Source organism: Pholis gunnellus (assembly GCF_910591455.1).
Source record: "Pholis gunnellus genome assembly, chromosome: 13".
In the NCBI taxonomy this organism is placed as follows: Eukaryota; Metazoa; Chordata; class Actinopteri; order Perciformes; family Pholidae; genus Pholis; species Pholis gunnellus.
In genome coordinates this window covers 7,640,796-7,665,730 of record NC_136540.1, presented here as the reverse complement: position 1 = coordinate 7,665,730, position 24,935 = coordinate 7,640,796, and the positions used below count along the sequence as shown (strand labels likewise).

At 40.3% G+C, this 24,935-nt stretch overlaps 4 protein-coding genes across 5 annotated transcripts; all 4 read right to left on the bottom strand.

The window, feature by feature from the left end:
• Positions 1 to 1,494: 1,494 nt before the first annotated feature.
• sumf2 (sulfatase modifying factor 2) lies at positions 1,495 to 4,059 on the bottom strand. Of its 2 annotated transcripts, none has more exons than XM_079172031.1 (9): positions 3,862 to 4,059; positions 3,627 to 3,774; positions 3,419 to 3,533; positions 3,112 to 3,156; positions 2,859 to 3,009; positions 2,611 to 2,666; positions 2,301 to 2,385; positions 1,955 to 2,096; positions 1,495 to 1,823 (listed from the first exon to the last, which is right to left on the bottom strand). In XM_079172031.1, exons 1-9 carry the CDS (start codon positions 3,914 to 3,916, stop codon positions 1,721 to 1,723), a joined length of 900 nt encoding a protein of 299 aa, XP_079028157.1. In that variant the 5' UTR covers positions 3,917 to 4,059; the 3' UTR covers positions 1,495 to 1,720. The 2 variants fall into 2 exon arrangements, with proteins under 2 accessions (XP_079028157.1, XP_079028158.1); XM_079172032.1 differs by having other exon boundaries at positions 3,627 to 3,771.
• Positions 4,060 to 4,943: 884 nt separating this feature from the next.
• Positions 4,944 to 11,255, bottom strand: cct6a (chaperonin containing TCP1, subunit 6A (zeta 1)). Its single transcript, XM_079171275.1, has 13 exons — positions 11,034 to 11,255; positions 10,312 to 10,375; positions 9,736 to 9,870; positions 9,125 to 9,298; positions 8,885 to 8,988; positions 8,501 to 8,771; positions 7,959 to 8,041; positions 7,240 to 7,336; positions 6,850 to 6,997; positions 6,088 to 6,221; positions 5,775 to 5,877; positions 5,424 to 5,496; positions 4,944 to 5,317 (listed from the first exon to the last, which is right to left on the bottom strand). Exons 1-13 carry the CDS (start codon positions 11,168 to 11,170, stop codon positions 5,245 to 5,247), a joined length of 1,596 nt encoding a protein of 531 aa, XP_079027401.1. The 5' UTR covers positions 11,171 to 11,255; the 3' UTR covers positions 4,944 to 5,244.
• Positions 11,256 to 13,168: 1,913 nt separating this feature from the next.
• On the bottom strand, positions 13,169 to 19,102 carry LOC306705076 (protein NipSnap homolog 2-like). The gene is made up of 10 exons (XM_079171743.1): positions 18,973 to 19,102; positions 17,851 to 17,978; positions 17,645 to 17,690; positions 17,451 to 17,545; positions 16,557 to 16,627; positions 16,187 to 16,327; positions 16,057 to 16,088; positions 15,388 to 15,482; positions 15,163 to 15,246; positions 13,169 to 14,650 (listed from the first exon to the last, which is right to left on the bottom strand). Exons 1-10 carry the CDS (start codon positions 19,062 to 19,064, stop codon positions 14,586 to 14,588), a joined length of 849 nt encoding a protein of 282 aa, XP_079027869.1. The 5' UTR covers positions 19,065 to 19,102; the 3' UTR covers positions 13,169 to 14,585.
• A 250-nt stretch (positions 19,103 to 19,352) lies between these two features.
• On the bottom strand, positions 19,353 to 21,697 carry mrps17 (mitochondrial ribosomal protein S17). Its single transcript, XM_079171357.1, has 3 exons — positions 21,598 to 21,697; positions 20,981 to 21,124; positions 19,353 to 20,088 (listed from the first exon to the last, which is right to left on the bottom strand). Exons 2-3 carry the CDS (start codon positions 21,101 to 21,103, stop codon positions 19,765 to 19,767), a joined length of 447 nt encoding a protein of 148 aa, XP_079027483.1. The 5' UTR covers positions 21,104 to 21,124; positions 21,598 to 21,697; the 3' UTR covers positions 19,353 to 19,764.
• Between the last annotated feature and the right edge of the window lie 3,238 nt (positions 21,698 to 24,935).

The following is a 24,935-nucleotide window of genomic DNA, read 5'->3' as shown; positions in this document are numbered from 1 at the left end:
ATGACATGATGTGATGTCACTTCACTGCTGCCTGTTTTTTTTCTTCCTCCTTCGCAGTTGCTATTCAAACAGGTGACGTTCAAACATACCAGAGCTTCAGGGGAACAAAGGGAGGAGGACTGTTGATCCCTCGCGACGATCAGAATGTTCACGCTTGACTCATGAGTCCTGATTTAAAACTGCTCTCATAAACAGCCAACGTGCGACTCACAGAGCAGAGGGCTGGAGATGGAGTTATCTGCAGTCAGTGTCAAATGAAGCCATGTTTAATCTCTGTGTTGTAACTTATAAGTCATTTTTTCCTTCGCCTAGTCATCAATTTATTTTTAGGTTAAAATGCTTTGTGGAAAACACCAGTTGTAGTCATTCCTTGCAGTTAAGAGGGGGGATTTTTAGTGACAAATCACCCACACCCATGAGCAGAGACAAGTCGGTAACACATAAACCTTTTTTATAACTGATCACTTAACGATGTTTTTGTGTTGGTACAAGAGAAAGCTTCATGCAGGTGTGAGTTGATTTGAAGGTTACACCCAAAGAACAAAACTACACTACAATTATCAGTTAATTTCAAATAAACAATTTATTTCCCTGTTTATGACCTTGTTTCAGAGGGCTACATAATGTGCTGCCATCTTTTCAGTCATGCCGCATTTTAAGTTGTAACGTTCTTCACTTGACTGTCTACACGAGTGATGTATTCTGGTTACATATCAAATTTAATTATAGACCTATATTTGTATTATTATACAACAACAGGAAGTGGTTGACGGTTTGTTCCTTCTCGGTGCTGCATACTTTGTACGCTCTTTTCTTGGAAGTAGGTCACTGCTTAAATAAGAAAGGTGGAGTCTTCAGATTAAAACAATTTTCGCAGCAGCAGCTCACATCATGAGACTAATATAGGAGACTGCAAGAAATAAAAAAAATCTAATTTAAATCAGTTTTGCATAAGTTTTTTTTTACATTTTTGTCTATTTAAAAATTGCAACACTGTCCATGTTACAAGAACAAAACGGTCAGCTCAGATTTTCCCTCGTGGAAATATTTGGCAATAAAAAATGTTCCTAAAAACACTTTTCACTCCACTTTGACCGGATCAAAATGACCTGATCACTCCTTGGCTTTTATACAGTTACTGATACTCGAGTTGAGATAAAAACTTCTTATCTCTGGTGTTTAACAGAATGAGTCCGAACGTCCGCTCGGCGGGGTATTCATGGTGAGAAAGTAAACAAAAAGACAAAGACGGGATTATACGAGGCTGTGACTAAACAGACGGACCGATTTACTCCCCAGTCACATAAAACGCTCAACAAAGACAGATCCCAGCATGTCGAAGGAAGACTGTCAATAACAGTGAAAGAGTGTCCTACTTCTTACATCCAGTGATTACTCAACAAGTCTTCATTCCTGTATAATGACCTGGATATTCTTGTTCAGGGGTGTGAACTACATTATGAAAAAACATGTAATAACTTTTCAGTCTTTGCAAAAGTATTTATTTCTTGAATGCATTAGTATGTTTGTGTTTATTCTTTTAATTCATAAAAAAAAAAGTTCTCCACAGGAGAAATGAAGTCTGTTTCCTCCTGTCATCATCATCATCATCATCCATTCAAATTCCTGGTTAGTCATTGATACTTACTCTGTCCCTTGATTTCGCTCCTAAGAACATTATTGTCCTTCTCTTAATTTTTTTGGGACTTCCTGTGAGTTGCTAAAGTTCAGTTTTGTCTTTTTTCTTCCCTTGTTTGTGTCCATCGCCGGCAGCACACCTGAATCCCAGGTTGTCAGAGGCAGAGTCGGGAGTGTTGCCCATCCTTTAGGACACAGAATCAGAATATCGGTCACTGTCGTACTGATGCTCTGTGAACATCGGTCACTGTCGTACTGATGCTCTGTGGACTCAAGAGTCTGAAAGTGTGGTGTCTCTTATTTTTAAAGAACTCACCTGGTCGTGATTCGTGCTTTATGATTGGCTGAACCATCCACGGTGTCGATCCAAGAGCCCCCGCGCAGCACGTACATTGGTTGTGCTGCTGGAAAGGGTGTGGACGTCCATTCCCATGTGTTTCCCATCATGTCATACAGTCCTGCATGAGGAATCAACATTGCTCTTAGTAAGCACACCTATATTATATTACAAGGCCTGGACTCTCTTTGGTTTTAACATATTCTGGAAGCATCTATTTCTGTCTATTAATTTCAACTAAAGTCATCTCTGTTTCAAAGTAGCACTTTTAATCTCATATCATCTAATTAATGTTTCTTTTCAACTTCAATACATGGACAGTTACCATAACTGTTCTGAGAAGGAAACGCTGTGACAGGAGAGACCCCATGGTGTCCATCCTCTGCCGTGTCTCCATCCGGAAATGATCCCTAAAACATAACGAAGATTATTAGTTATTGCTTGGCATGTGTTTTCACATTTCCACACGCTTTCACAAGAACCTTTTGATGTGAAAGCGTGAGAACATCTCTAATATCGGTTGGTTTTCACTGATTTAAAGAGTAAAATAGTACCAAACACACTTTTTTCCCCTAAATATATCTAATACAAATATGCTAATGCTACTGCAACATGCATTATTGTTGTAAGCTGACCTGCCACAGGTTGGTTCTGTTGCCCTGGAACTTGTTTCCCCACGGATAAGTCCGACCTGGAACACAAGAGGAAGGAGAGACTTAAGAGGAGAGCAAACAATGAAATATATAGTCTTTGACTGGTGAAGCGTTAATGTAAGTCAAAGCCCGGTTCTAGCTGTGTTCAATAAATGTTAGTCAAGAGTAGAAAAAGGATCATAATGGTGGTACATGCAGTATTTCATGTCTTCAGTGTGTAAACTGTGTACCTTGCAGCCCTCCACGCGCAGCCCACTCCCACTCCTCCTCAGTGGGCAGCCTCTTGTCCTGCCACCGGCAGAAGGCCTGAGCATCGTTCCAGCTCACCTGGACCACCGGGAAGCTCAGGCGCTCCCGGATGCCTGAACCGGGTCCTGCAGGCTAGACAGTAGAGGGTCAAAGGAGTGAAAGAAGGGCAATGAAGGCGTGCTAGGAGATATACAAACAACAACAGCAGAGATAGGGATTCACTCGTGACCTCACCTGTCTCCAAAACACTCGTTCTATGGGCAACCACCAAGGAGCTGACTGGATGGGAAATAAGAGTCACAAGTTATTCACCAGATGGCCTTACAAATGGTAATTGCTACACATGCATTTTGTATGTTTTGCGTGTTTATTGTAATGTTTATAGAGCACCAACTACTGACTATGTTTTCATTATCGACGGATCCATTCATCCTTTGAAAAATATAGTAGTTGTTTAGCCTTTAAAATGTTTTTTAAAATGGTCAATTGATATCAGACCAACAAGGTTTTTTTCTAAATCAAAACTCGAAACCCCCAGTACCTCAATTCTCTGTGTGACTTTGCTCTTCAGCTCTTCTGGCACAAAGTCTTGAAACACAAAGCTCCAACCAAACGTCTCGGCTTCAGTTTTGTACTTCTGCGCTCTCACAAAGTCTCTGTGGTGAATGAAGGCCAAGTGAATGGTTTTGTTATATCTTTTTAATTCATTATGAAAAACACCCCCAATATCAGATGTCAAGTTTGATTACCTGAAATCGGCATTGGTGACAGGATATGTGTCCATTTCAAAGGGCTGCAGCTGAACCTCCTTGGTGGGAGCCTCTCCGTCTCTCCCATCAGCTGCACTGGTTCCCATTAACATCTTTCCTCCCGGTATGTTCAACATCTCATCTGCTGCTGTTAGTTAGGAGGAAACTTGTCTCCATCATGTTGATATATTTCATGTTTTGGTGGGTTTAGAAATGAAAAAAGGTGATTTCTTACCCGCCACTGCCAGTAAAAACACCGCAGATATCAAGCAAACCGTTTTAACGTTCATTTTTGACGAGCTGGTTTTAACTAACGTTAATTTTACATTAAGCGTATTTAAATTGCGTTGTATTTAAATACAAGTTTAAGAGTAAACTAGCTGCAAAAACTTCTTACACTTGGATTAACGGTTACATTTCTCTGTCGGAGAGATTTCACCGTCGCAACGGAAATGTGTTCAACGATAAAAAGGTTCCGTGGAAAACAAAACGTTCCCGAATTATTTAAAACTCCAACACACCAGGGTTCATTTATTTGTATGTACAAAACCGGAAACGTTTCATGTTATCAATAATAAGCTGCAGTTAAGTTACGCAAATAAATCATCTATCTGAGATATTAAAGATTTACCACCAGACATATTTCTATCACTAAAGTAAATCATTGAGCCAGAAAAACAAATCGCTCCCCTTTATAAATACATTTGTACATTCATTAAACTACTGTATGTCCGAGTGTTAAAAAGTGAATCTAAATACAATCTAAAAAAAGTTATTTAATTGTTTTTATTTTACGTTTATACTAAAAGGTTTCATTTTAGACTCTTAAAATGCTAATTAATCATGAATAGATTTAGTTTCAACAAATACGATCACTTAAATTTAGTTACGTGCAGGTGCAGCAGAAACGTTATCACGTAGTAGATAATAATATAGGCTTATAATGTACTCTTGTGAGAAGCACTTTACACAGGTGAAGATGAAGCTAAATTAAATTGTCTTATATACACAGTTGGACAGTTTAATCTCTAACAGTGCATATTTTGCAATTGCAAGTTTTGTGTAAAATATACATTTGAAGTAAATATAGCTTGTATTATAATGGGGTTAAAGTCCAAGTACCAAAAACAAAAAAAAATAAAAAGTTACTCCACCACTGCGTGTTACTGCTCTAATAGCTTAGTCTGGATGGGGTTTTTAACATTTGTCTTACAAGCAAAACATGTATATTTGAGGTTGAGCACCCAGCTTCTGTCTCGCAAATCAGCAATTATATTTTATGGATCCAATTACTATTCAAGAACAACCAACCAAATCTTTCAAGAGCCAAAAAAATCTTTAATGGGTAGAAACAGAACTGAGGGGTAGAGGCCAGTGCTTTTAACAAAATCTCATAAATAAACCAATCAGAGGAGAGCATTGACAAATCCATGAAAAAACAAAAACCGTGACGAGCATAACAATGGTTCTGACAGACACTGCGATGGATGACGTGGGGTTTTCAGCTGGCCGTCTGTCAGACTGGGACGCTTCAGGCTTCCTCGAGCAGGTCCACTTTGACTGAACCGTCAGGTAAACGACTGTCCCCGTGAATATGAGCTGCTTCTTCAGTTCACCTTTAACCCTTGAGTGAAGACATCCCAGCTCGCATGATCTCATCCACCAACAAGATGTTGCTGGCGATGACCGTGCTGTAGAGGAATAAAGAGCCACATAAGAGATTAATGGAGACAATGCACAAGGAGAATTTTAAATATTTGAAAAGGTCTTAGACCGTTTGGAAACGTGTATTCTCACCATGAATGGAGAAGCTGTTTCTTTACGCTGTAATTATCCCAAACGCCTGCTTCTCCTGCCACCATGGGTTCCCCTGAAGAACAACGGGATTTAATTCAAAACAAGCTCGTGATAAAAGTGCAATCAAACCAGGTTTTGGGGGCTTGATAAAGAATCCACTACGACTCAAAATAAATCAGCAAAAATAAATACAATGAAAAAAAATAAAAAAATCGAAGAAAACAAAGAGACTCAAAAGTACAGTAAGTCAAAAGGTTTGAAAATAAAAAACTGATATTGTGATGTATTGTGACGGTCTTGATATCTATTGCGTGGCACAATCTTCTAATGACGGTGTGTTGTGGTTCTGACCTGTGCTGAGGTCCACTCCCACTAGCTGACCACTTTCTTTGTACTCCGTCTGCAGCTTCAGCAGGGTCTCCATTTGGTCGTAGCCAGAGTTCTGGGCCAGAACCTACCAAGGAAGATGCATAGTTAAAATCAACAGAGGTTGGTACAGTATGAACGTAAATGAATAATGAATCTTGTTTGCCATTTTTTTTTCTGTCTAGTATAACTTTGGTAAGAGGACCAGAGATATTATTCAGCATTACGCAGAAGCAAGGGATTTCTACATCACATAGAGAAACGCTGGAAGCCTGAGAATTAAGTAAAAATCTTATACCTTGGGGATGACAAGAAGAGCATCTGCAAATGCTTGGACTCCCAGCTGGGCTCTGCCTTTCACGTTGGGCTTGTGTTTCACCAGAGCGTCGGCCACAGCCACCTCGAACGCACCCGCACCGGACACAACACATCCTGAAGAGGCGAAGAGGAAAAGAAGACGCTCAGAAAACGCACGTCGAATTGCCTTTGCTCAAGAAGGCAAGAACAATGAAAAAAAAGGAGTTTGTTCTGATCAGCTAATACATGTAGGAGAGACTGAAACGCTCCCAATGCAGAGGAAAAGACCAGAGTCACTGTAGCACAGACATGAAAGGCCAGGGAGAGCCATGGTAGCATCCCTGGGTGTTCGCTGTGCAAACGACACCAACTGCATTTCACAGGAACAGATAAACTGACCAGTGTCAGGTGTTCATTTTATGAAAATCAAGATAAGCAGAATGAAGAGAAATGACCTGAGCTATAGTGTCCTAAAGGACCATTTGGGGAACTTCATAAACTCTGATGATGAATTTGGTTAACATTTGGATAACAAAGGTCTAAAGGGGCTTTACAGTCACCTTTGACAGGAGAACAAAACCCAACGACGAGGGACAAAAGTAACTTTCAGAAAAAACTTTTCTTTTCAAAAAACTGCAAGTGCAAAAAGGTTCAAACTCAGTGAATGTGTGATAAACCATAATAATAAATCATATTCCCATAAAACTAAGTCATATAACACAAACGCACAGAGAAAATAATGTTAGGTTCCGTAGTGTCTTACCATCCTCTATGGCGTTCTTGACTGCCCGTAAACCATCCCTCACGGCATCTTTGATCTGTGTCAGGGTGTGTTTGTTGGGTCCCTTCACCAGCAGGGTAACTGAGCGAGGGTTCCCACACTTCTCGATGAACGTGAACTTCTCCTCTCCCTGCAAACATGGGAGGGCATTAACATCTGCCCCATTTTCCCACTTGTTTACTGCCCAGTGACTAATGTGGATTTATTTTGCTTATCTTTTGCTATTGTGTCATGTGACTCATTACATAACAGTCTGCAGCTTTCTCGCTCATACGGGACCAATTTTAGAAATCAGGGCAATAGTGTCCAGGTTAAAAGAAATACTGAAGTTACATAAAAGAAAGAATACACCCAGAAAAACCAAATACTCACCAGTGTGTGTTCAAAAATCAACCCGGCGTATCCCAAGCAATCAGGTGTGAGGTCATCAATTGAATTCATGGCAATGCCACCGCAAGCGAGGGTGAGCCTGCCGAGGGAAAAACAAACCGCATGAATAACTCCGTTCACACCTCATAATATAGTAAACGCAACCGACTCGCATAACATTCTAGACCTCTACAATTTCTAGTACCTCTCTGACAACAACAAACAAGCTATAGAAGCAAATGACGGATTGTACTGATGGTCCCGTGTCTTTGCTGCAGGGCACTCCCTTGTGGCTAAACAAAGTACGACTGTTAAAGAAGCAGGAGTGCTGTGGTGGGATCACGGTGCGTCTCAACAACAGGAAATTGCCGACAGAGTTGTAATCATCAGAATGTCTCATCTTGGTGTATAGGAGAGCAGGCATAACAGCACACCTATAGCTACCATACGGACCTCTTAAGTTTCTACTAAGCTGGTGTTGAGTGATGCTTTTATTTTATATGAATGTATATATATATATATATATATATATATATATATATATATATAATACCTCTTAGATTACACATCTTGAACCCTATTTGCCTAACCTTTGATCTTGTAAATATAGTAGATTTTAGTGTTAAACAGGTGCTAGCCCCCCAAAACAGAGCAACTACAATCCATTGTACAGAAAAGGCCACTTATATATTTGTAACAAGTAAAATATGTTTCTTTCTCACCTCTCCATATTCCTCCTCTTTGCCCGGCGCAGGGCTACAATGCCCTCCTTGGCTAGGGTATCCAGGGAGAATGGGTCAATACCCTACACAACAGAAAAAAACATTACATTTCCATTTATCAAGAAATAATTCACTGTGTATTTATGTCAGTTTAAGCAATATTAAGTCTGTTCTGATCCGCTGAATACATGTAGGGGAGGAAGGGACTCTCCTAATGCAGAGGTACAGATCAGAGTTACTGTAGCACAGATACAAGAGACCAGGGGGAGCTACGCTAGCATCCCTAGGTGTTCTCTGTGCACAAAATCAAAGGGTGTTATGGAAGGAAAACATATCTGGCTCCAAATACTGGACTGAAGAGGGTCATATGTCACTATGGGTTAAAAAAAAATGTTTTACAGAACTGGTCACACCATATATTATTGAGTTTCATAATAATTGTTGTTTAAAGCACCTTTTTTTAATTTAAGGAGACAATGAACTACAGCGCAAGTGCCCTGCAGTTAAAATGCCAATACTGCACGAATCCTCATCGAGCATACCTTCTGGTTAATGACGACGAAGCCCTTCTCCCCGTTGGGACACACTTTGTTCTTGAAGCTGATGATCTTCTGCACGCGGTCTTCGATGAACTTCCTTTCCGCAGCCACAAGCTTCTCCCTCTCCTCAGCACTCTTGTAGAAGAAGCCAGAGTTGACCTCCGTCTTTTCATACTCCAAAGAGATGTTGCAGGTCAGCACGTAGGCGTCCTCCACCCTCTTCTTCATGTCTGGGTGTCGGGCACCGTGGTCCAACACCAAACCTCTGATCAGCCTGAGAGAGAAAGAAACCCATCACTCTTTAGATGTTTGGGACCCCGATTCACTCCTGCACCTCCATCAGTAAAGGGGTGAGAGAGCAGTCTTCAGATTTCTATTAAAACTCACTGTGTATCGCAGTCGGTCTTGTGCTTCATCTCCATAATTTCCACCATGTACAGGTCAATGGGCTCATTGGGTTTAGTGATGGCCAGCACAGCATCTACTACAGCCTGCAGACAAACAATTATGTCATATGACAGTTTACAGCCAAAAAGGATAAACTAGTCTACCAAGATGATCAATAACGAAGAAAACAATCATTTTTGGTGCTCTTTGTACACTGAGCTCCATTCCCTCATGTCTCACCTCAGTGAGCAGGTCTGCCAGCTCTGCGTAGACCTTGGTTCTGAGGGAGGTGCGTGCTACGTTGATGAGGGTCTCTCTGTCCATTTCCCGAGTCACCTTCAACTCCTCCAGAACAGCCAAGGCTTTCTCTTTCGCCGCCTCAAAGCCCTCAACAACGATTCTGGGATGAAGGCCCTGCAGCACGAAACCAAAAGGGAGTTATGGAAGGAAAATATATCCAGGCCTGTGACTCGACACGCCTTTCTCGAGAAATAATTCACTGTGTATTTATGTCAGTTTAAGCAATATTAAGTCTGTTCTGATCCGCTGAATACATGTAGGGGAGGAAGGGACTCTCCTAATGCAGAGGTACAGATCAGAGTTACTGTAGCACAGATACAAGAGACCAGGGGGAGCTACGCTAGCATCCCTAGGTGTTCTCCGTGCACAAAATCAAAGGGTATTATGGAAGGAAAACATATCCGGCTCCAAATACTGGACTGAAGAGGGTCATATGTCACTATGGGTTATGTTGGATAACCAGACAGGCGTGTGACTGTGGAGCTTTAAAACGACGCGCCTTTCTCTTCATTGTTCAAGTAATAGTTCACCGTGTATTTATGCGAGTTTACCTCTGACACGTAGAGGTCCGCCTGCTTCAGCAGTTCACCGATGATGAGGACATTCGATGTGGTTCCGTCTCCCGTTATGTCATCCTGCGCCGTGGCAACCTTCGCGATGAGGGATGCTGTCGGGTGCTGAATTTGCTGCGCGGTGAAAAATAGAAAAGAAAGTCCTCAAGGCTGCAACTAACAATTACCTTCATGACAGCCCTTGAGGTGACTGCAGATGTCTTGGAAATTCATGGCAAACGCATTTCAGATGTAAGCTTGTTCATTGTGTTAGACATTTGTAGACTTAGTGCTGATCACTTTTTATTTAATCAATAGGCATAAATTAGTTATGTGCCCCAATTAGGTAGCAACATTATACTTTCAATGATAATTCATCTACTCAAATATAAACATGTTCTACAAAAACTTTATATTCAACATAAATGACGTACTTTGCTTAATTCAAAAATGGTGTTTTCAGTGTCTAAGTAAATGGAACCCACATAAATTAGGGGTGTGGTCGCTCCAACTGTAAAGAAGGAAGCACAATAAAGGACACCACAGAAGAAATCAGTTTACAGATCACTTCCTTACCATCTCGTGCAACAAGACGTTTCCATCTTTGGTCAGCTTAATGTCTCCTGCACCAGACACCAGCCTGCGGATCCAAACAGGGAAGCTTTAATGAAACCATCACTACAATACACAGCCCGCTACTACACTGTTGGTCAACAGCTAGTCAGCAACAGTTTTAATTCAGACATAACCACGTCCAGGGTCTGTTTGCTAAATTAACTGACAAAGATTCAGTAGCCGTTAGCTGGTCTTATCGGACTAAACTTTGTGAAACAGCGTTACTATAATTAACGCAACGGAGTTCCCAGTGCTCGAGTCATTAATTCGCTCATTAATACAACTAATGTAGTTAACGGTAAAGCTACGATAACAGACACTTTGTATTTTCCCGTTACCGTAATCAGATAACGGATTGATACAAACATGCTAACGTTAGCTCGGTGGTTGTCAAAACGCATCCTGGCGATGACTGCGCACGACAACGTGCGCTGGGAAACTGCGCCAGTGGAGGCCTAAACTGGCTAAAATTGTGATTTAATACTTAATGGCGCAGGAGGACACATTTGTACACGAGGGTTGATTTCCAATTTCCAAAAGAAATCCATGATACATGTGCAGAACAACTATAGTGGTAACGTTACATGCGCAGACAGCCAAACGTTGCCGGTGAATCGCAGCTAACGTTACTTAGCAATGTTAGCTTAGTACGCGTGCTGCACAAAGGGCTGCGGAGCACTCACATTTTCATCGTTCCCTTCGGTCCCAGGTTACTTTTCAGCACATCCTGGAGCCCCCGGGCGGCACTGATGTTAACCGCCAGGGCGGCCTGGGCCCGGGCCACCTCTGCTTTAGGGTTCAGAGATTTTATGGCAGACATGGCGAAGCAGCTCAACCAGCGATGTAAAAGTAAAAAGTAACGCTGGTGGAGAGTCCGCACTGTTGGGGCTCAGACGCTCTCGAAAGGAGGGACGGGTTCTAGAAGGCTCCAACACGTGTTCTCGTGATGCGTTTACGTAACCAGTCCAGGCTCGGACAATACGCTTTTTAAGAAAGCTTCAAACTCCCCGTTTACTTTTAATAGCACAACATGAATCCTGATTACAAGTAATTGTGCAAATGATCAGGGTAAAACATATAGATTGCAGTTCGTTTTCTTCATCGCAATGACCGGTAGATAAAGGGATAAATATTAAACCAAACTCCTGCAGCTGCCTACAAGTCGCTGTTTTTAAAAGTTATGGAAACGCGTGCAAATTCCTCAAAAGCTTGTTTGATTGTTTTTGATATTTTTGGGAAGAATATTCTGCACATTATATGTTAGCAGATGAATCCAAACTATAACTAATATTGCTAATGTAACAACTACCGTCTCTCTTGCGTTAAGCTATTCGCTTTCACTGGATCCTGGGGACGCACACTACACTCAATCCCCCAATTTTTACAATGATCACAACTTCGTCGGGGCCGTGCATATGGTATGAGGGTTATGAGATTTCCGACATACACTGAAGGCAGCATAAGTCACACCCTAGACCAGAGGTCTTCAACAGGAGGTCTGCGACCCCTAGGGGGTCCGCGGAGGTACTGCAGGGGGTCCGCGAAATGTTTGGTTGATGAGACAATTTTTAGGGCCCGAGCACCGACAACGTCGGGTCCGCGAGGTCCCTATTGTATCTGTAGGAATTATTATTATTCCCTCCAATGAAAATGCGTTTAAGGGTATGTGTCATGTACCCAACCTCCCCATATTTGGCGAGCATATCAGGACTGCGGAACATTTTGATATTTTATGGGTCCAATGCTCGAGCATGATAAAATGACTCGCTAGCGCCCCCTAGATGCTAGAAAGGCAAGCCCCGACAGTATGTATGTCCAAATGACTTACAATTTTACAGACATGAGCAACTGAATGAGTTCTATATAAAATAATATTGGGACCCTAAGCTCCGCTACCAAAATTTTCCACAATTTTGAATTTTGTAAAAAAAAAAAAAAAATCACTTCTCCTAGGCCCTGGGTCTGATTTAGTGATGTGCGGTATACCGGTTTCAATTTCCCGTACGATATGAATTTTCCACATACCGTCATACCGTTCTCTAGCGCCACATAGTGGATACAGGAACTGGTGAAATATTTGCACTACAAAATTTCCAGTGTCACACAGTCCAATCATTAAAAATAAGTCTAACTTGTGGGCTCGCTGTCTGATGGTCGCAGATATTTATGGCCGCTTCTGCCGGCATCCCGCCAGTACCTCCGACATGCGGGAGGATGCGAGGGCCCGTACATCGCTGCTTGCAGCTTTAATTATATTTACATTTTTTCCCCAAACATGAATCTGTCCATTATTTTAATAGTTCAGTATTGTATGCACAATAAAGAGGTATGTTTATGCATGGCAGTGGCACTAATAGGCCATCACTCATTTTCGTTTTGACATTTATGTTTAAAATAAAAACGTCAATTTGAATAGCTTGTATGCATGATTATCGTGCAATTGACAGACAATGTTGATATTGGCATTGGTATCAGTTGACAAGATATGTTTATAAATGGCAGTGGCACGGCCACCCTACTCACTGTACCTTACACATGTTTAAAACAAAAACATGAATATATGAACCTGTGTATTATTTGAATAGCTTAGTATTGAATGCACAATAAAGATGTATGTTTATACATGGCACTAGGCCCAGTTTAATATAAAACACAATTTTAAACAATATATATAGTCGGGGGTCCCTGCTCCATCTCTTTATCAGTTTGGGGGTCCTTGGCCTGAAAAACGTTGAAGACCCCTGTACTAGACGACACTCTGACTACATCACCTTTACTGATATGTAGTCTGTATGAAATTTCAAACGATAGCCTACATGAAGAAAAGGAGTCCAAGACTTTTTATTCCATTGTTATCAGACGTTTAATTCAATATGTACAACTAATCTTATTAAAGCACTGCAATTCGCATTTACCACATTGGGGTACTCCTCCTGTCCACTTGTCATCAGATAGTTTACAGTACCCCATTTCATTAACAGATAGAGTTGACCATATCTCTGGCTTGATCAATAAACCCACTATGTATATCTACAATCTGACCATTTAAAAAACCCATTCATCTCAGTTAGAGCACACAATAACCCGGTTGGCATTAATGTCCTGATAGAGTGTTAAGTCAAACTAGTCAGTGTACAGCAGTTTGTAGTTACAGATTATTTATGAAATCAAAAACATTGTCTAATCATTTGAATTCTCTTGTACCCACCTGGAAGAGCCAGCATGATGTTAAATTAAAATGACACCTTTGGCAGATTCACCACAACTTCACCGCAAGAACTGGACATTGTTGTCACGTATCCGGCCGGTATGAAAAGACTGTGCACTACATCAAAGTCTGGCTTAATGTTCTGACTAGTCTGACACTTGTGGTGTGTTAGTGGACTTTAATTGCTGTGCGTCTTCAAACAACTGATACACGCCGTAATCAGTTGGCTGGAACAAAGCCATGTAAACATAGTCACCTCTTCTTGATGGATATAACTAGTGACATTTTACTGACTATAAAGCCAGAGTCTGACTGTGGCCCCACAATACAGGCTTCCATCTCTGACCATCAGCCTCAAAGGTGATTTCAGAACACTGATTTATAATCAGCATGCTCCTCTTTGTAAAACTGAGCATTACCTGTGACATGAAACGAAGCTTATCCAGTTCATGTTGATAGCGAACTGTGAGCTCTGGAGGCAGTGTTTTTGTTGTGAGGTACTGGAGGCAGTGACTTTTGTTTGATTCGTTAAGAATGCGAGTGCAACAGAGTGATGTTTCTGAAAGACCGTCAGACATTTTCAGCCCCTGTGACCAGCACTAGAACTGCTAAATGTTTGATCTGTTCCTGGTATCACATTCACACACTGATGTTTTTAAATCATCAAAAAATAAGCAGACAAGCCTCTTAAAATCAGACCTTTTAAAAAAAAAGATAGAGACAGAGATGGAGCGTGAAGAGGAGGGGGCATGTGAAATAATATGTCGTCTCCAAAAAGTGCATTAATGGATCAGTAACTGCTGCAACAGATCCGTTTTTTGGTGATAACCGTTTTAACCTCATCATCTGAAATAAGACATTCTAGGCCCACAAAGAAAAGGGGAGTGAAGAAACACACAAGAAGAAGAAAACAAAACTGAAACAACACGTTGATGTTATGCAGATTTCCCCGGCAGTGCACCAACTGATGGCTGGTTACACTCTCCACAGATCAGTGGCTGTTGAGAGGTTCCTCCGGTGTTTGTGGTTACTTCAGGGGCGAGTTCTTCAGGGGAATCATGATTCTAGACTCCATGTGCTGAATAAGAGGGACTGTCGAACAGAGAAGAGACATAACGGTCTGAGAAAAAGTTTTCTGTGTCATGTAGTAATGTAAAAGAAAATAATAATAATATATTTCTCATCATAATTGATATCAATAAATGACAGATACAAGAATACATGTAAAAACAATTCAAACTGAGAAAATGGGTGAACTACTAAAAATGTAACAAAAAAGTTGTGTTTCTTTTAGTTTTCGGGATTATTTGTTTGTTGACATTTGCCTCTGAGGCTCTTATGTGTTTGTGAATGTTGAAAACATCAATAAAAACTAAAAACTGTATACAATGAATTGTGCGTAGGATACAAACACCAGTAATATATTTTGTTAGTTTGCTTGAAATCATTAATTTGGACAACAGCATTTAGAGAAATGATAACACGTTAGCATCATATCCTCATTATGACACAATCCTCTCACAGATGATGTTTGATAATATTGTCCGGTGCTATCAGAAAGGTAAAGAGAGGAGAAAAAAAAAGGACATCAAACTGAGACCTACCTGTGTAATAAACAACCTCATCCCAGCCATCATGCTGCCAGGCGGAATTTCTAGTGTCTTCTCTGGACTGAAGGTCTTTGTACGCTGAAAGATGACGAAATGCACCTCGTAAGCTGCTACGTATATTATGAACACATTTTTCTGCAATAATTTGCAATACAGTGATGCCTTTATAAATGTATAATTCCACATATGTAAACTTGAAAACTTAAAAACACTGCTCACCCCACAAGTGGTGAACCGTGTACAGACTTCCAATCTGTGAGAAGAAGCCTCCCACTGCCTCGTGGTTCTGCTGGCGAAACTCAATTGCACGCGCCCTGCAGAGCACCGACATGTTACGTTAAAAAAGACACCAACAGCTTGTAATTCAGCGGTTGTGTCGATTAAAACATCGGTGCGAATTTGTAAGGTTTTAAAGTACAAATGAAACCGACATTCACAGATATCCCAATCATTTTCTTTGAAATGTTGATGTTACAACCTCAGAATTGTTTTAATTAAAGCATGTTTGGTTTTATTACATTAACAGGCAAATTTCCCAGTCATCATAATCAACTTATTCAGATACGAACATATATGAAATACAGGGTAAATTATGCTTGAGATTTACAAATTGTTTTTCTGAAATATCTTTCGTCATGCTTTGGAGTCATGCATAGATTGTGTAGCCAAAAAGTACCGTTGACTGATATTCATCTGCTACAATCTGCAAAACCAATAAAGCAGTAGTGAGGAAAGGTACATAATAATGGTAGCTCTACTGTTGCAGCATCACGGAGAGAAAGCTGAGGAGCTTTTCAGAGCAACTATCTAAATGAATCTAATTTCACGACGTTCTGATACTACGTGTAAAAAAAGAAAAGGAGAAAGATTAAGAAAGTTATGCCTCACCAGTAATTTCCCCACTCGATCATCGTCCCAGGCTGAAAAAAGAATGTGACATTACATACACACATACACGTTACTGAAAAACATGTTTATGTAGAACGGGAGGGAGCACGTATGTTTTCTGTGGCGTTACCCTGAGTTGGTATGATCGGAGCTCATAGATGTTGGGTCCTGGACGAGGGACCGGTTCGTTCCAGAAACTGAACTCCAGCAGCAGCTGGTTCCTACGAGACAGCAGCATCTTCCCCCTCTCGTTCCTGTAGCGCGTAAACTCCTACAGACAACGACAGACAACAGCAACACACTACTCTGTGAATCTGCCTCAGACCACCAACTCCTAAAAACACCTGTAAAAATATTAAAATCCGTTTGGGGGGGGGGGTTAACATCCAATACAAACACACAACATTATTCTTGTATTATCTAAATAAATAATTCACTTATTTCATTCTGACCAATGTTAAATTCTTCTTCGTTCACCAACTAATCCGAGCACCCGTTACCTCGTTCTGCCGGAGTTTGCTCATGACCTCGGTGAGAGCCGGGTATCCTCCCCGATATCTCCACAGGTGAACTACAATAGAAGGAGCAGAGGAGCCACACATAATGCAGCTCTTGAATACATCTCGGTGTGTCGATATTTCTCTGGGCAAGATATATGTATTCTTTACATTAATAACTGTAGTTTCATTATTTCTGAGCTGGCACGACAAGATCAAGAGAAACAACCATGAATCACTAGTTCATTTCTATGAGAAAACACACCATCAGGTAGAAGAGCATCGTCTCTAATGTGCACATGAGATAGTATCAGCTGAACCTGATTAGTACTAAAAACCTCACAACAGTGCAGGTGAATAATATACTGAGTCCAGTGATCCAGATGAAAAATTGACAACTGAATAAAGAAATCACTTATGAATACTGCTATTTTACAGGAAACTTAGTACTGAATATTATTTCCTAGTGCACATGTTGTGAACATGTTGTATTAATACAGACTTTAAGATTATCTTTACTGAGGTTGCTAATATTCCTGTGCTGTAACATTAGAGGCAGATTACAACTGAGGAATGACAAAATGGACAGTGGTCAGGAGAAGAGCAATACAGTCAAATATATAAGCTGCAAAAGTGGCAGTTTGGGTCACCGGGGAGGAGGGAAACTTTAATATTCTTAGGAAATGTCTAAAATAAGCAGTTTTCACTTTATTCCCAATCAGCTACAGAAAACTGAAAGAAGTAACCTTCGCAGGTCTATGAGATACATTTTCAAGGAAACTTATTTCTAACCGATTCCTGGAAGTGTTTAAATACAGTGCAACTTTAAAACTTGTATTTAATATAAAACCAATGTATTGTCTGGTTAAATGACCCGGAGCTTGATGCTGCTCTCACCTGCCTGATCCTGCTCTCCGTACCACGTGTTCCAGGTGCCCACAAGCTCACAGGGGTATTCAGGATCAGCATGAATGGAAGGCAAGACGTCCTCACTACGGACGCACACACACAAACACAAATGTGTAAAAAATCTGCACCAGTTCCTCAACAAGAATCTGAATGAAGTCAGTTAAGGGTCAGGGACTTCCTACCAAAGTTTATTGTAAGCATCAAGGCACTCAGGCTTGACATTGTGAACTGCAAGGAAACAACAAAACATGAGAGGATAATACACCATCTAACAGATTTCATAAGATTATTCTAGAAGGAAATCATTTTTAAATCAACACATGCAGTCAGGGCAATGATTTACAATGTACCACCCGACCAGTCACAGCAAGTCACAAACAATACATACACTGTATTTTGTACAGGTTGTTGTCTTCCTTCTTGGCGAGCAGATGAGCGTGAGCGTCTTTTCGGGGGTCGACCTTTCTAACAAACAGAGACTTGAACCAGCTGTCTTCACGTTGAGCTGAGAGGCTCCTGAGGTAAAATAAAAAACACAAAAGTTGGATTCGGCACCACCACTTCTTCTGTTACACAATGAAGAAATAAGTCAGGAAAAACAACAGAAAACTGCTTGTACTCTCTACTACAAAGTCTCTAAAGCCCTTAATGGTTTTAAACGGCTGGCCTGCTCACACACTGACTGCAGTCAGACACCTCAGGTCATCAGCTGGTGTGTTGCTCACAATTACTTCATAAGCAAATTAAAGGAATCCCTATCAGAGGGTTTAAACCTCTCAAATATCAATATACATTATTGGTCAACTATACTTGTGCGTATCACTGTGCCTTTAATGCAAAGCACATAAGAGTTTACTTGTGGTGAAACGGATATGAGCTGTACATACTGCACATAACCAGAGGATTAGTCTACATGGACCCTTAAGAGCCCTCCCACATGAGTAGTGTTTAATTACAGACACAAACAACTATTACTTTACACTGTGCATTCGTTATATGTGATGTATTATATTAGTATATCATCGTTTTTTACATAGCTTGGTTTAGGACACACACCTGTCGCAGACAGAACATAAGAAACTAGGTCATTGACTTATCAAAACAAGTAAACGCTGTACAAGCGATTCATGGCATTCTGACCTTGAAGTTTGGGACTGAGAGAAAGTTTCGTTTTTGTAGTATTCATACTAGTGGCAACTATACATCTACGCATACAACTACGAAGTGCGCAGAGATAAGTGCTGAAGCAAGTTGGCTCACAATTTTGTAAAGTGGCAGGGTAATAATTAATATTAGCAAAGGGTTAGCACGTTTAGAGCCAGAGGGCTAATGCTATCTACGTTACACAGTGATCTGAACGTAACGTTAGCCAACGTCCTTACGTTAGCGTTAGCTTAGCCACCTAGCCTACCAGACTTTGTCATTGGCGTCAACTCTACGGAAGACAAAACACATTTGAAAGTTGCATTTATACAGCTGCACCGGTCAATATCAACTGAAAACGTCTAACCTTACGACCACCGTGACCTGTCCGTTCTTCTGAAGCCCATTTCTCGTCTGAGTGAGGCCTTTGCCCACTCTTTGAAGGACTCGGGTCGCCATCTTTCCCTTGATTAGCTGTCAGTTGGAGGTTGTTTTGACACGGCTGGTCCCGGAGGAGCTGACGTTACTTAACGTTACTTCAACGTAACCCCGTGATAGCTGCATGTACCAGGTTGTTAAGTCTTTTAACAATCGGACATAAACATAGCTCTGTAGTTGATTTATATTTTCGCCCCGAATTCTACTTTCACCACTTACGAAATAAAAGACCATTGCAATCAGGTGTATCATGGTGCACATTTGAGTCAAATGTATGAAAGAGAACATGAATTAGAGAAGATTTACTGAAGACATATTAATAATAGCAATGCCAGATAAAGAATGCCCAAGTGACTGATAACATTTAAAAAGCTTATGCGTATTGATTCTATTTGGACCAGGATAAGTGGCAATATTTGATTGGATTGTAATGTCTTTAAAAGATCTTTGGTCCGACAGTAAATGGATATGAACACCATGCATACATGTTTGTGGTTGAAACCATGCATCCTCATTGTCATTTTATTGTAAATTCATCAGAAATGTGTCTTGAATTCAAAACTATTGCAGCAGGAAGCAACTAACATTTATTTTCCACATTAACTGATGTATATTGATGACTGGTTTATAAATGTATATTTACATGAACACCTGAAACAAACATAAGTGCAGAGTGATATTTCAGCTAACCTTACTGCATAAAAAAAAATACAGTTTCCTATCATGAAGTGGGAGCTTGTGCTGGCGCAGAATCAGCCTCACTGGAGGCGGCAGAGATGTTGAGCTCCTGCAGTTTTTCTGATAACGTTGTGTCCTCTCTCAGGCTGAGTGGAAGGTCAGTCAGAGGCTCCACAAACTCGGTTCCTTCAACCCTCTTTCCCGTCAGTGGGTCGACCACCCGGCCAACTTTATACACCATCTCAGACAGTTCATGCTTCACATGTTTGGACCTGGGCTCAGGCAGAGCCTTGAGAAGGACGATATCTCCCACAGTGCACTGTCGCAAAGCATCATGGGCAAAGTAGGTCTTCCTCTTATTGTAGTACTATTGGGAAGAAAAGACAACATTAGACTTAAGTACATAGTCATTGTACATCAATCACTAATCTCTAAAATTATTAATATTTGGTTGAATATACTATAGTTGATGTAGTTCACTTCTGGCTACAGGTGGTGAATTAATGTGTGTAGAATTATAATTACTTGTAATTTTAGATTATTTATCGTAACTTTAACAACTGATTGTTGTGACTAATTATTTCCATCATATAATGGCAAATGCAAATCACAAGTTAATACAGCTAACCAAGTCAACTGCAAGCCAAATAACCCAAAGTTTTAGTGCGTTATCTCTTCAAGTGAAAATGCATGGGTCAGAAAAAGATGATGTGGCACAGGAGTAGTAATACTGTTATTAACAGTAATGGTAGCTGTAGCTGCCATGGTAGCTGTTGTGTGGAACTAGAGGCAGCTAAAATTATCTCCTCAAACAGCAGTCAAAAGTGTTATCTTACTGCCAAACATATATTCCTTCCATTCCCCTATACTACTTTATTTCTTTTGCAAAAGTAATTGTGCAGCTGCCTGTATTACATTAACATTGTACACTGACGCACAGGGAAGTTTGTCATATTTTACTGAAGGAAAGAAATACTTTTGTTGAAACACATCTCCATTTTTCAAACTACAGCACAGAAAAAATAGTTTGAGCATCCGTAGCAAAACTCAGGTATCATAATCGCACCAGTATCCTAAAACAGTTCAAAGTCCTCCTGTGGGCAATTTAGGAGTTTTAAATGTGGCAGAGTAAAATAAATGAGAGCGATAAAACCAGATTGATATTATTTTGGGGGTATTTGGTGGAAAGTAGGCTGTGTATCCTCCACCTGTCCTTCCTGTATGTATCAGCAGTGGATGAACATTGATAAAAGGTTCACCTTGAGCAGGTATGGGTCCAGCACCAGCCTTGTGACTCTCACTTTGGCAGTTTTGTTCATCTTGGTCCCTATTACTCTGCCGATGATCCATTGTGCATGGACTGACACATGCTTGACTGACATCCTGGAAAGCTGAATTTAAACCTGTAGTACAGATGATCAAGAAAGTTGACATTTGTCTCGAGCCCCTATCTGACACATGTTGATCAGCTGAAGGCTCAATTCCTCTCTGGTTGCAAACATGTCATGATATCATGTATAACTGGCCTCCATCACGCTTTCATGTATTGCGATTTCATTGACTCAGCAGTGAAAGGTAACAGTCACACATTTAGCATAGCTCCAATTTGTACAAACCATAACATTTTGTTAAATTTTGCATTAGTAATTAATTTGCCTTTACAAATTCAGATTGAAAAAGGAGGATGAAGTGAAGAAAAAAAGTGGCTAACGTTGCGTGACATGTGAACACAAACAGGGGCTACATATAGCTAGCCTTGCTGGAGCTAACGTTAGCTTTAACCTCACACAAAATAAAATGCAGGAGTTACAAACTTCACCGACTTGGACATTGTCACGGATTTACCCTGAAGGTAGCATGTAAAGAATCAACTCACCGAAACGATAAGAAAGGAATAATTTTAGAAGGTCAAAAAAGCTTCAGAGAGGGTTCCTCCATGCTGCTCAGGTCGGCTTGTTTTGATGACGTAATCTACAGCTAGCAACGAGGGACAGAGGTGTCCCTAGTTCGCTATTTAGGTTGGATTGGACCTCGACTTCAAAATGTAAAGATGATCAATGAAATCAATTGAAAACCACAAGATCATTTCTTTGTTTAAGTATTTTGATATTTTCTATATCACACTACAATTTATATTTATGTGTTCATTGATTGCTGTTGTGTTTTACTCATTTAAATTGTGTGTTTTTTAAATAAACCATAGGTACTATCATGGGATACAGAATATATATTATGTTCTATATTATCCTACCTGTTTTGTTTATGTAAAAAAATCTCCTGTAGGCCAGAGAAATAATAATAACAAATAGTATGTGACCCGTGGAATTGGAGGTAGACTATATACTGTAAGTTAAGGCACGTAAATCTATTGGGATGTATGGCTGTAAAAAAGTCTCTCAGTAAGAAAACAAAAGTTTTGTTTCCTCAAGTTGCTTTCGTCTGTTTAATGAAATTTTCTCTTTGGCCACGAGATGGTAGCAAACATCCCTTCTTAACATGGAGGGGAAACTCAGATCACTGAAAGAAGAAAGAGATACTGTAATGTTCCTAGTTAGGAAATTGGGTGGCAAAAACTAGAAGGTAAGCCTTAAGACTAATAATTAAAACATTTGTTAGCGCAGCAGGAAAGGTGTGATGGATTCTTACTGAGCGGCAGATGGTTCTCCTCAAACCACCTGACGACACAAAGTTTAACTGATGTAACCAGGACTACAGATGAGACGGGAGGGGCTTTGAAAACATGTCATCTCAAATAGAAAGGAGGTGACGATCAACAACACGGCATCAAAACTCATTATGAAAAATGAAAGTATGTGTGAGAAAAATAAGTTTGTAGCACGCAAGTTTATGGCGACCCTGGTTGCAATATTGTTTTTCAGTTGTGTCATCGCAAGATGATGAGTGAATTGTCTTGCTATCTTATGATAACCAAGCTGTTTTCCCAAGATACAAGTATTTTGTTATCTCGAGATACCAATACGTCGTCTTATCATGTTAGAATGCACAGATGCTGTGGGTGTGCTAACACATTTGATCCGATATCAGATACAGGAGACCACGTCATTTATCCATCATCCATTTGGTCATGAACCAAAGTATTGAAACCAATTGGCACTAGATGAAAAGTCAGGGGATCAGTAAGATGTATCCTTTGGGGGTCACGAATGTCTGTACAGAATGTCATGGCAATCCATCCAATACTTAGATATTTCAGTGTGGATTTAAGTGGTGGGCCGACTGAAATTGCCACCCCTAAAACCAAAAGCATCATTAGGATGGCTGGAATACATTTCCTTGTAAGTCTTTTCCTTGAATGCTCAAGGCCGATTTTAATTAAATTATAAAATGATCATGTTATCTTGAGATAATATGCATAACAAGATAGTTATCTTGGAAAAAAAATACAGTTCGTTTTCTTAACCAATCATCATGAGAGAACCTCTCCTGATCTTGAGATAATGGGCTAGAGAGAGAAAAAGTGCATCCTTCAACATCTGTTTGGTGGAATACTTGTGTCTTTGTGTGACTTAGAGATACGCACAAGATTGCCAATGTAACTTTACGTTCCTGTTCCTGTGCAAATGGCAAGAAATCGAATCAGAATTCTTTTATATTGATTTATTTATGTTAGACTTCTGTAAAAGGACCACAAAAGTACCAATTCCCTAACCAGCCATTTGGCAATGACATGAGCTCTTCTGGATCTCCACTAAAGTAGATATAAGTGGCTGGAATGGGGGAGAGATCAACATTGATGCATTCATACCACAACGTTAACAGTCTTGTGCCTGAGTAGGACTTGGCTGTGGTTCAGAACCAACCACAGGCAGACCGATCTGGTCTTAATCAGAGCCATGTTGTAGTAAAGCACAGGTCTGGGTCTCTGTTTCCCATTTAAGGCAGTGCAGCATTGATATACCTCTGCCAGAATTACAGCATTAGTCCACTTTACTCTCTTTTCATACAAGAAGACAATTCACATTTCACAGACTGTTTTCATACTGCTCCCCGTTAAACCTGTTGTCTGACAAATAACGCAAGACTAAGCTGATACACAAAATACAGATTCTGCGTACATTGAATCATACTAACTATATTCATGGGACTATAGAACAGAAAGTCTGTTTCATTGCACCCTTGTGAAAAAAGCACAGAAGCAGCACCAATATGGTCTACCTCTTATCAAATCTGTGGGTAAGTGCAGATCACACGGTATCAATGGCCATTTTACAATATTTACCAAAGATAATCGCATACATACCTAATTGAAAATGCAGCCAATGTTTTCATACATAAGAGAGCTGACATGGTCGGTTATCAGCTCTGGATCATGTGAAACCACGGCTCCCGTGACATAAAACAGAGGCCTGCAAGCACATAGACTGTGTGATTACTCATGTATGTTTTCTATGATAACATAGTGAGTTCTATATTTTCATGCTTGATTAACATGCCAGAATAATGTTGGCCTACATCCCCTTGTGTAAATTATTAATCTCCAGGTATGACGTTTTTCAATAGATAAGACTCTTTCACTAGAGTGTTTGTGTATGACTTTGACCGAGTCCATCACTGAATTAAAATGAGCCCATAGGACCTGTGCATGGGGTCGTTTGTAAGTTGGGAAAGGTTTAGCGATCTTTTTTTGGAAATACAGGAAAGATTTGGAAGATTTGGAAAAGATTTGTTATTTACTCCACCGAAGGTGGCATATGGATATGAGACTTTTTGTACAGGGTCTAAGGATCTGACAGGCACTTTGTTTCAAGCATACTGAGGCTGCAGAGGGCAAGATTTGCATACAGCCTGAACGTATGAAGTACCTGATAGACAAATAAAGTCAATAATCCCCTCAACATCCAGAAAAAAAATGTAGGTCTGGATATTCACACAAGGTTCACAATGAGAAGATCCTGCAGATGTTAAAACACTTAACTATATAGTTATTATTGTCTATATTGTATGTAGACAGATTTAGATATTGTTGAGTTTGATAGCATCAACAGCCTGACACGGATCTGGTTGATTCCCATTTCCATTTCTACAAAGAGCAATCAGTTGGCCCATTTGTCTCATTATTTTGTGTTGGAGAACGTATTGCTTTAGGACTCATCCATTTAAGTAATTTCATTCTCATTCTCATTTCATAACTGGTTACATTTGAAGTATGAGCAATGAGGCCTTAGCATCCTGAAAAACATGTGAAATAGATAT

What these genes read in the sequence shown, in the direction of transcription:
- cct6a (XM_079171275.1), bottom strand. Translation starts at nt 11,170, where the DNA reads ATGTCTGCCATAAAATCTCTGAACCCTAAAGCAGAGGTGGCCCGGGCC. An exon ending in CGGACCTCTACGTGTCAGAG is followed by an intron (nt 9,299 to 9,735) that starts GTAAACTCGCAT and finishes TTCGTGCTGCAG; the next exon opens with GGCCTTCATCCCAGAATCGT. An exon ending in AAGACCGACTGCGATACACA is followed by an intron (nt 8,772 to 8,884) that starts GTGAGTTTTAAT and finishes TTTCTCTCTCAG; the next exon opens with GCTGATCAGAGGTTTGGTGT.
- sumf2 (XM_079172031.1), bottom strand. Translation starts at nt 3,916, where the DNA reads ATGAACGTTAAAACGGTTTGCTTGATATCTGCGGTGTTTTTACTGGCA. An exon ending in TGCGCGTGGAGGGCTGCAAG is followed by an intron (nt 2,667 to 2,858) that starts GTACACAGTTTA and finishes CTTGTGTTCCAG; the next exon opens with GTCGGACTTATCCGTGGGGA. An exon ending in TCCTTCTCAGAACAGTTATG is followed by an intron (nt 2,097 to 2,300) that starts GTAACTGTCCAT and finishes TTCCTCATGCAG; the next exon opens with GACTGTATGACATGATGGGA.
- mrps17 (XM_079171357.1), bottom strand. Translation starts at nt 21,103, where the DNA reads ATGTCAGTCAAGCATGTGTCAGTCCATGCACAATGGATCATCGGCAGA. An exon ending in TGGACCCATACCTGCTCAAG is followed by an intron (nt 20,089 to 20,980) that starts GTGAACCTTTTA and finishes TCTTCCCAATAG; the next exon opens with TACTACAATAAGAGGAAGAC.
- LOC306705076 (XM_079171743.1), bottom strand. Translation starts at nt 19,064, where the DNA reads ATGGCGACCCGAGTCCTTCAAAGAGTGGGCAAAGGCCTCACTCAGACG. An exon ending in GATGCTTACAATAAACTTTG is followed by an intron (nt 17,546 to 17,644) that starts GTAGGAAGTCCC and finishes GTGCGTCCGTAG; the next exon opens with TGAGGACGTCTTGCCTTCCA. An exon ending in CACGGTTCACCACTTGTGGG is followed by an intron (nt 15,247 to 15,387) that starts GTGAGCAGTGTT and finishes GTCATCTTTCAG; the next exon opens with CGTACAAAGACCTTCAGTCC.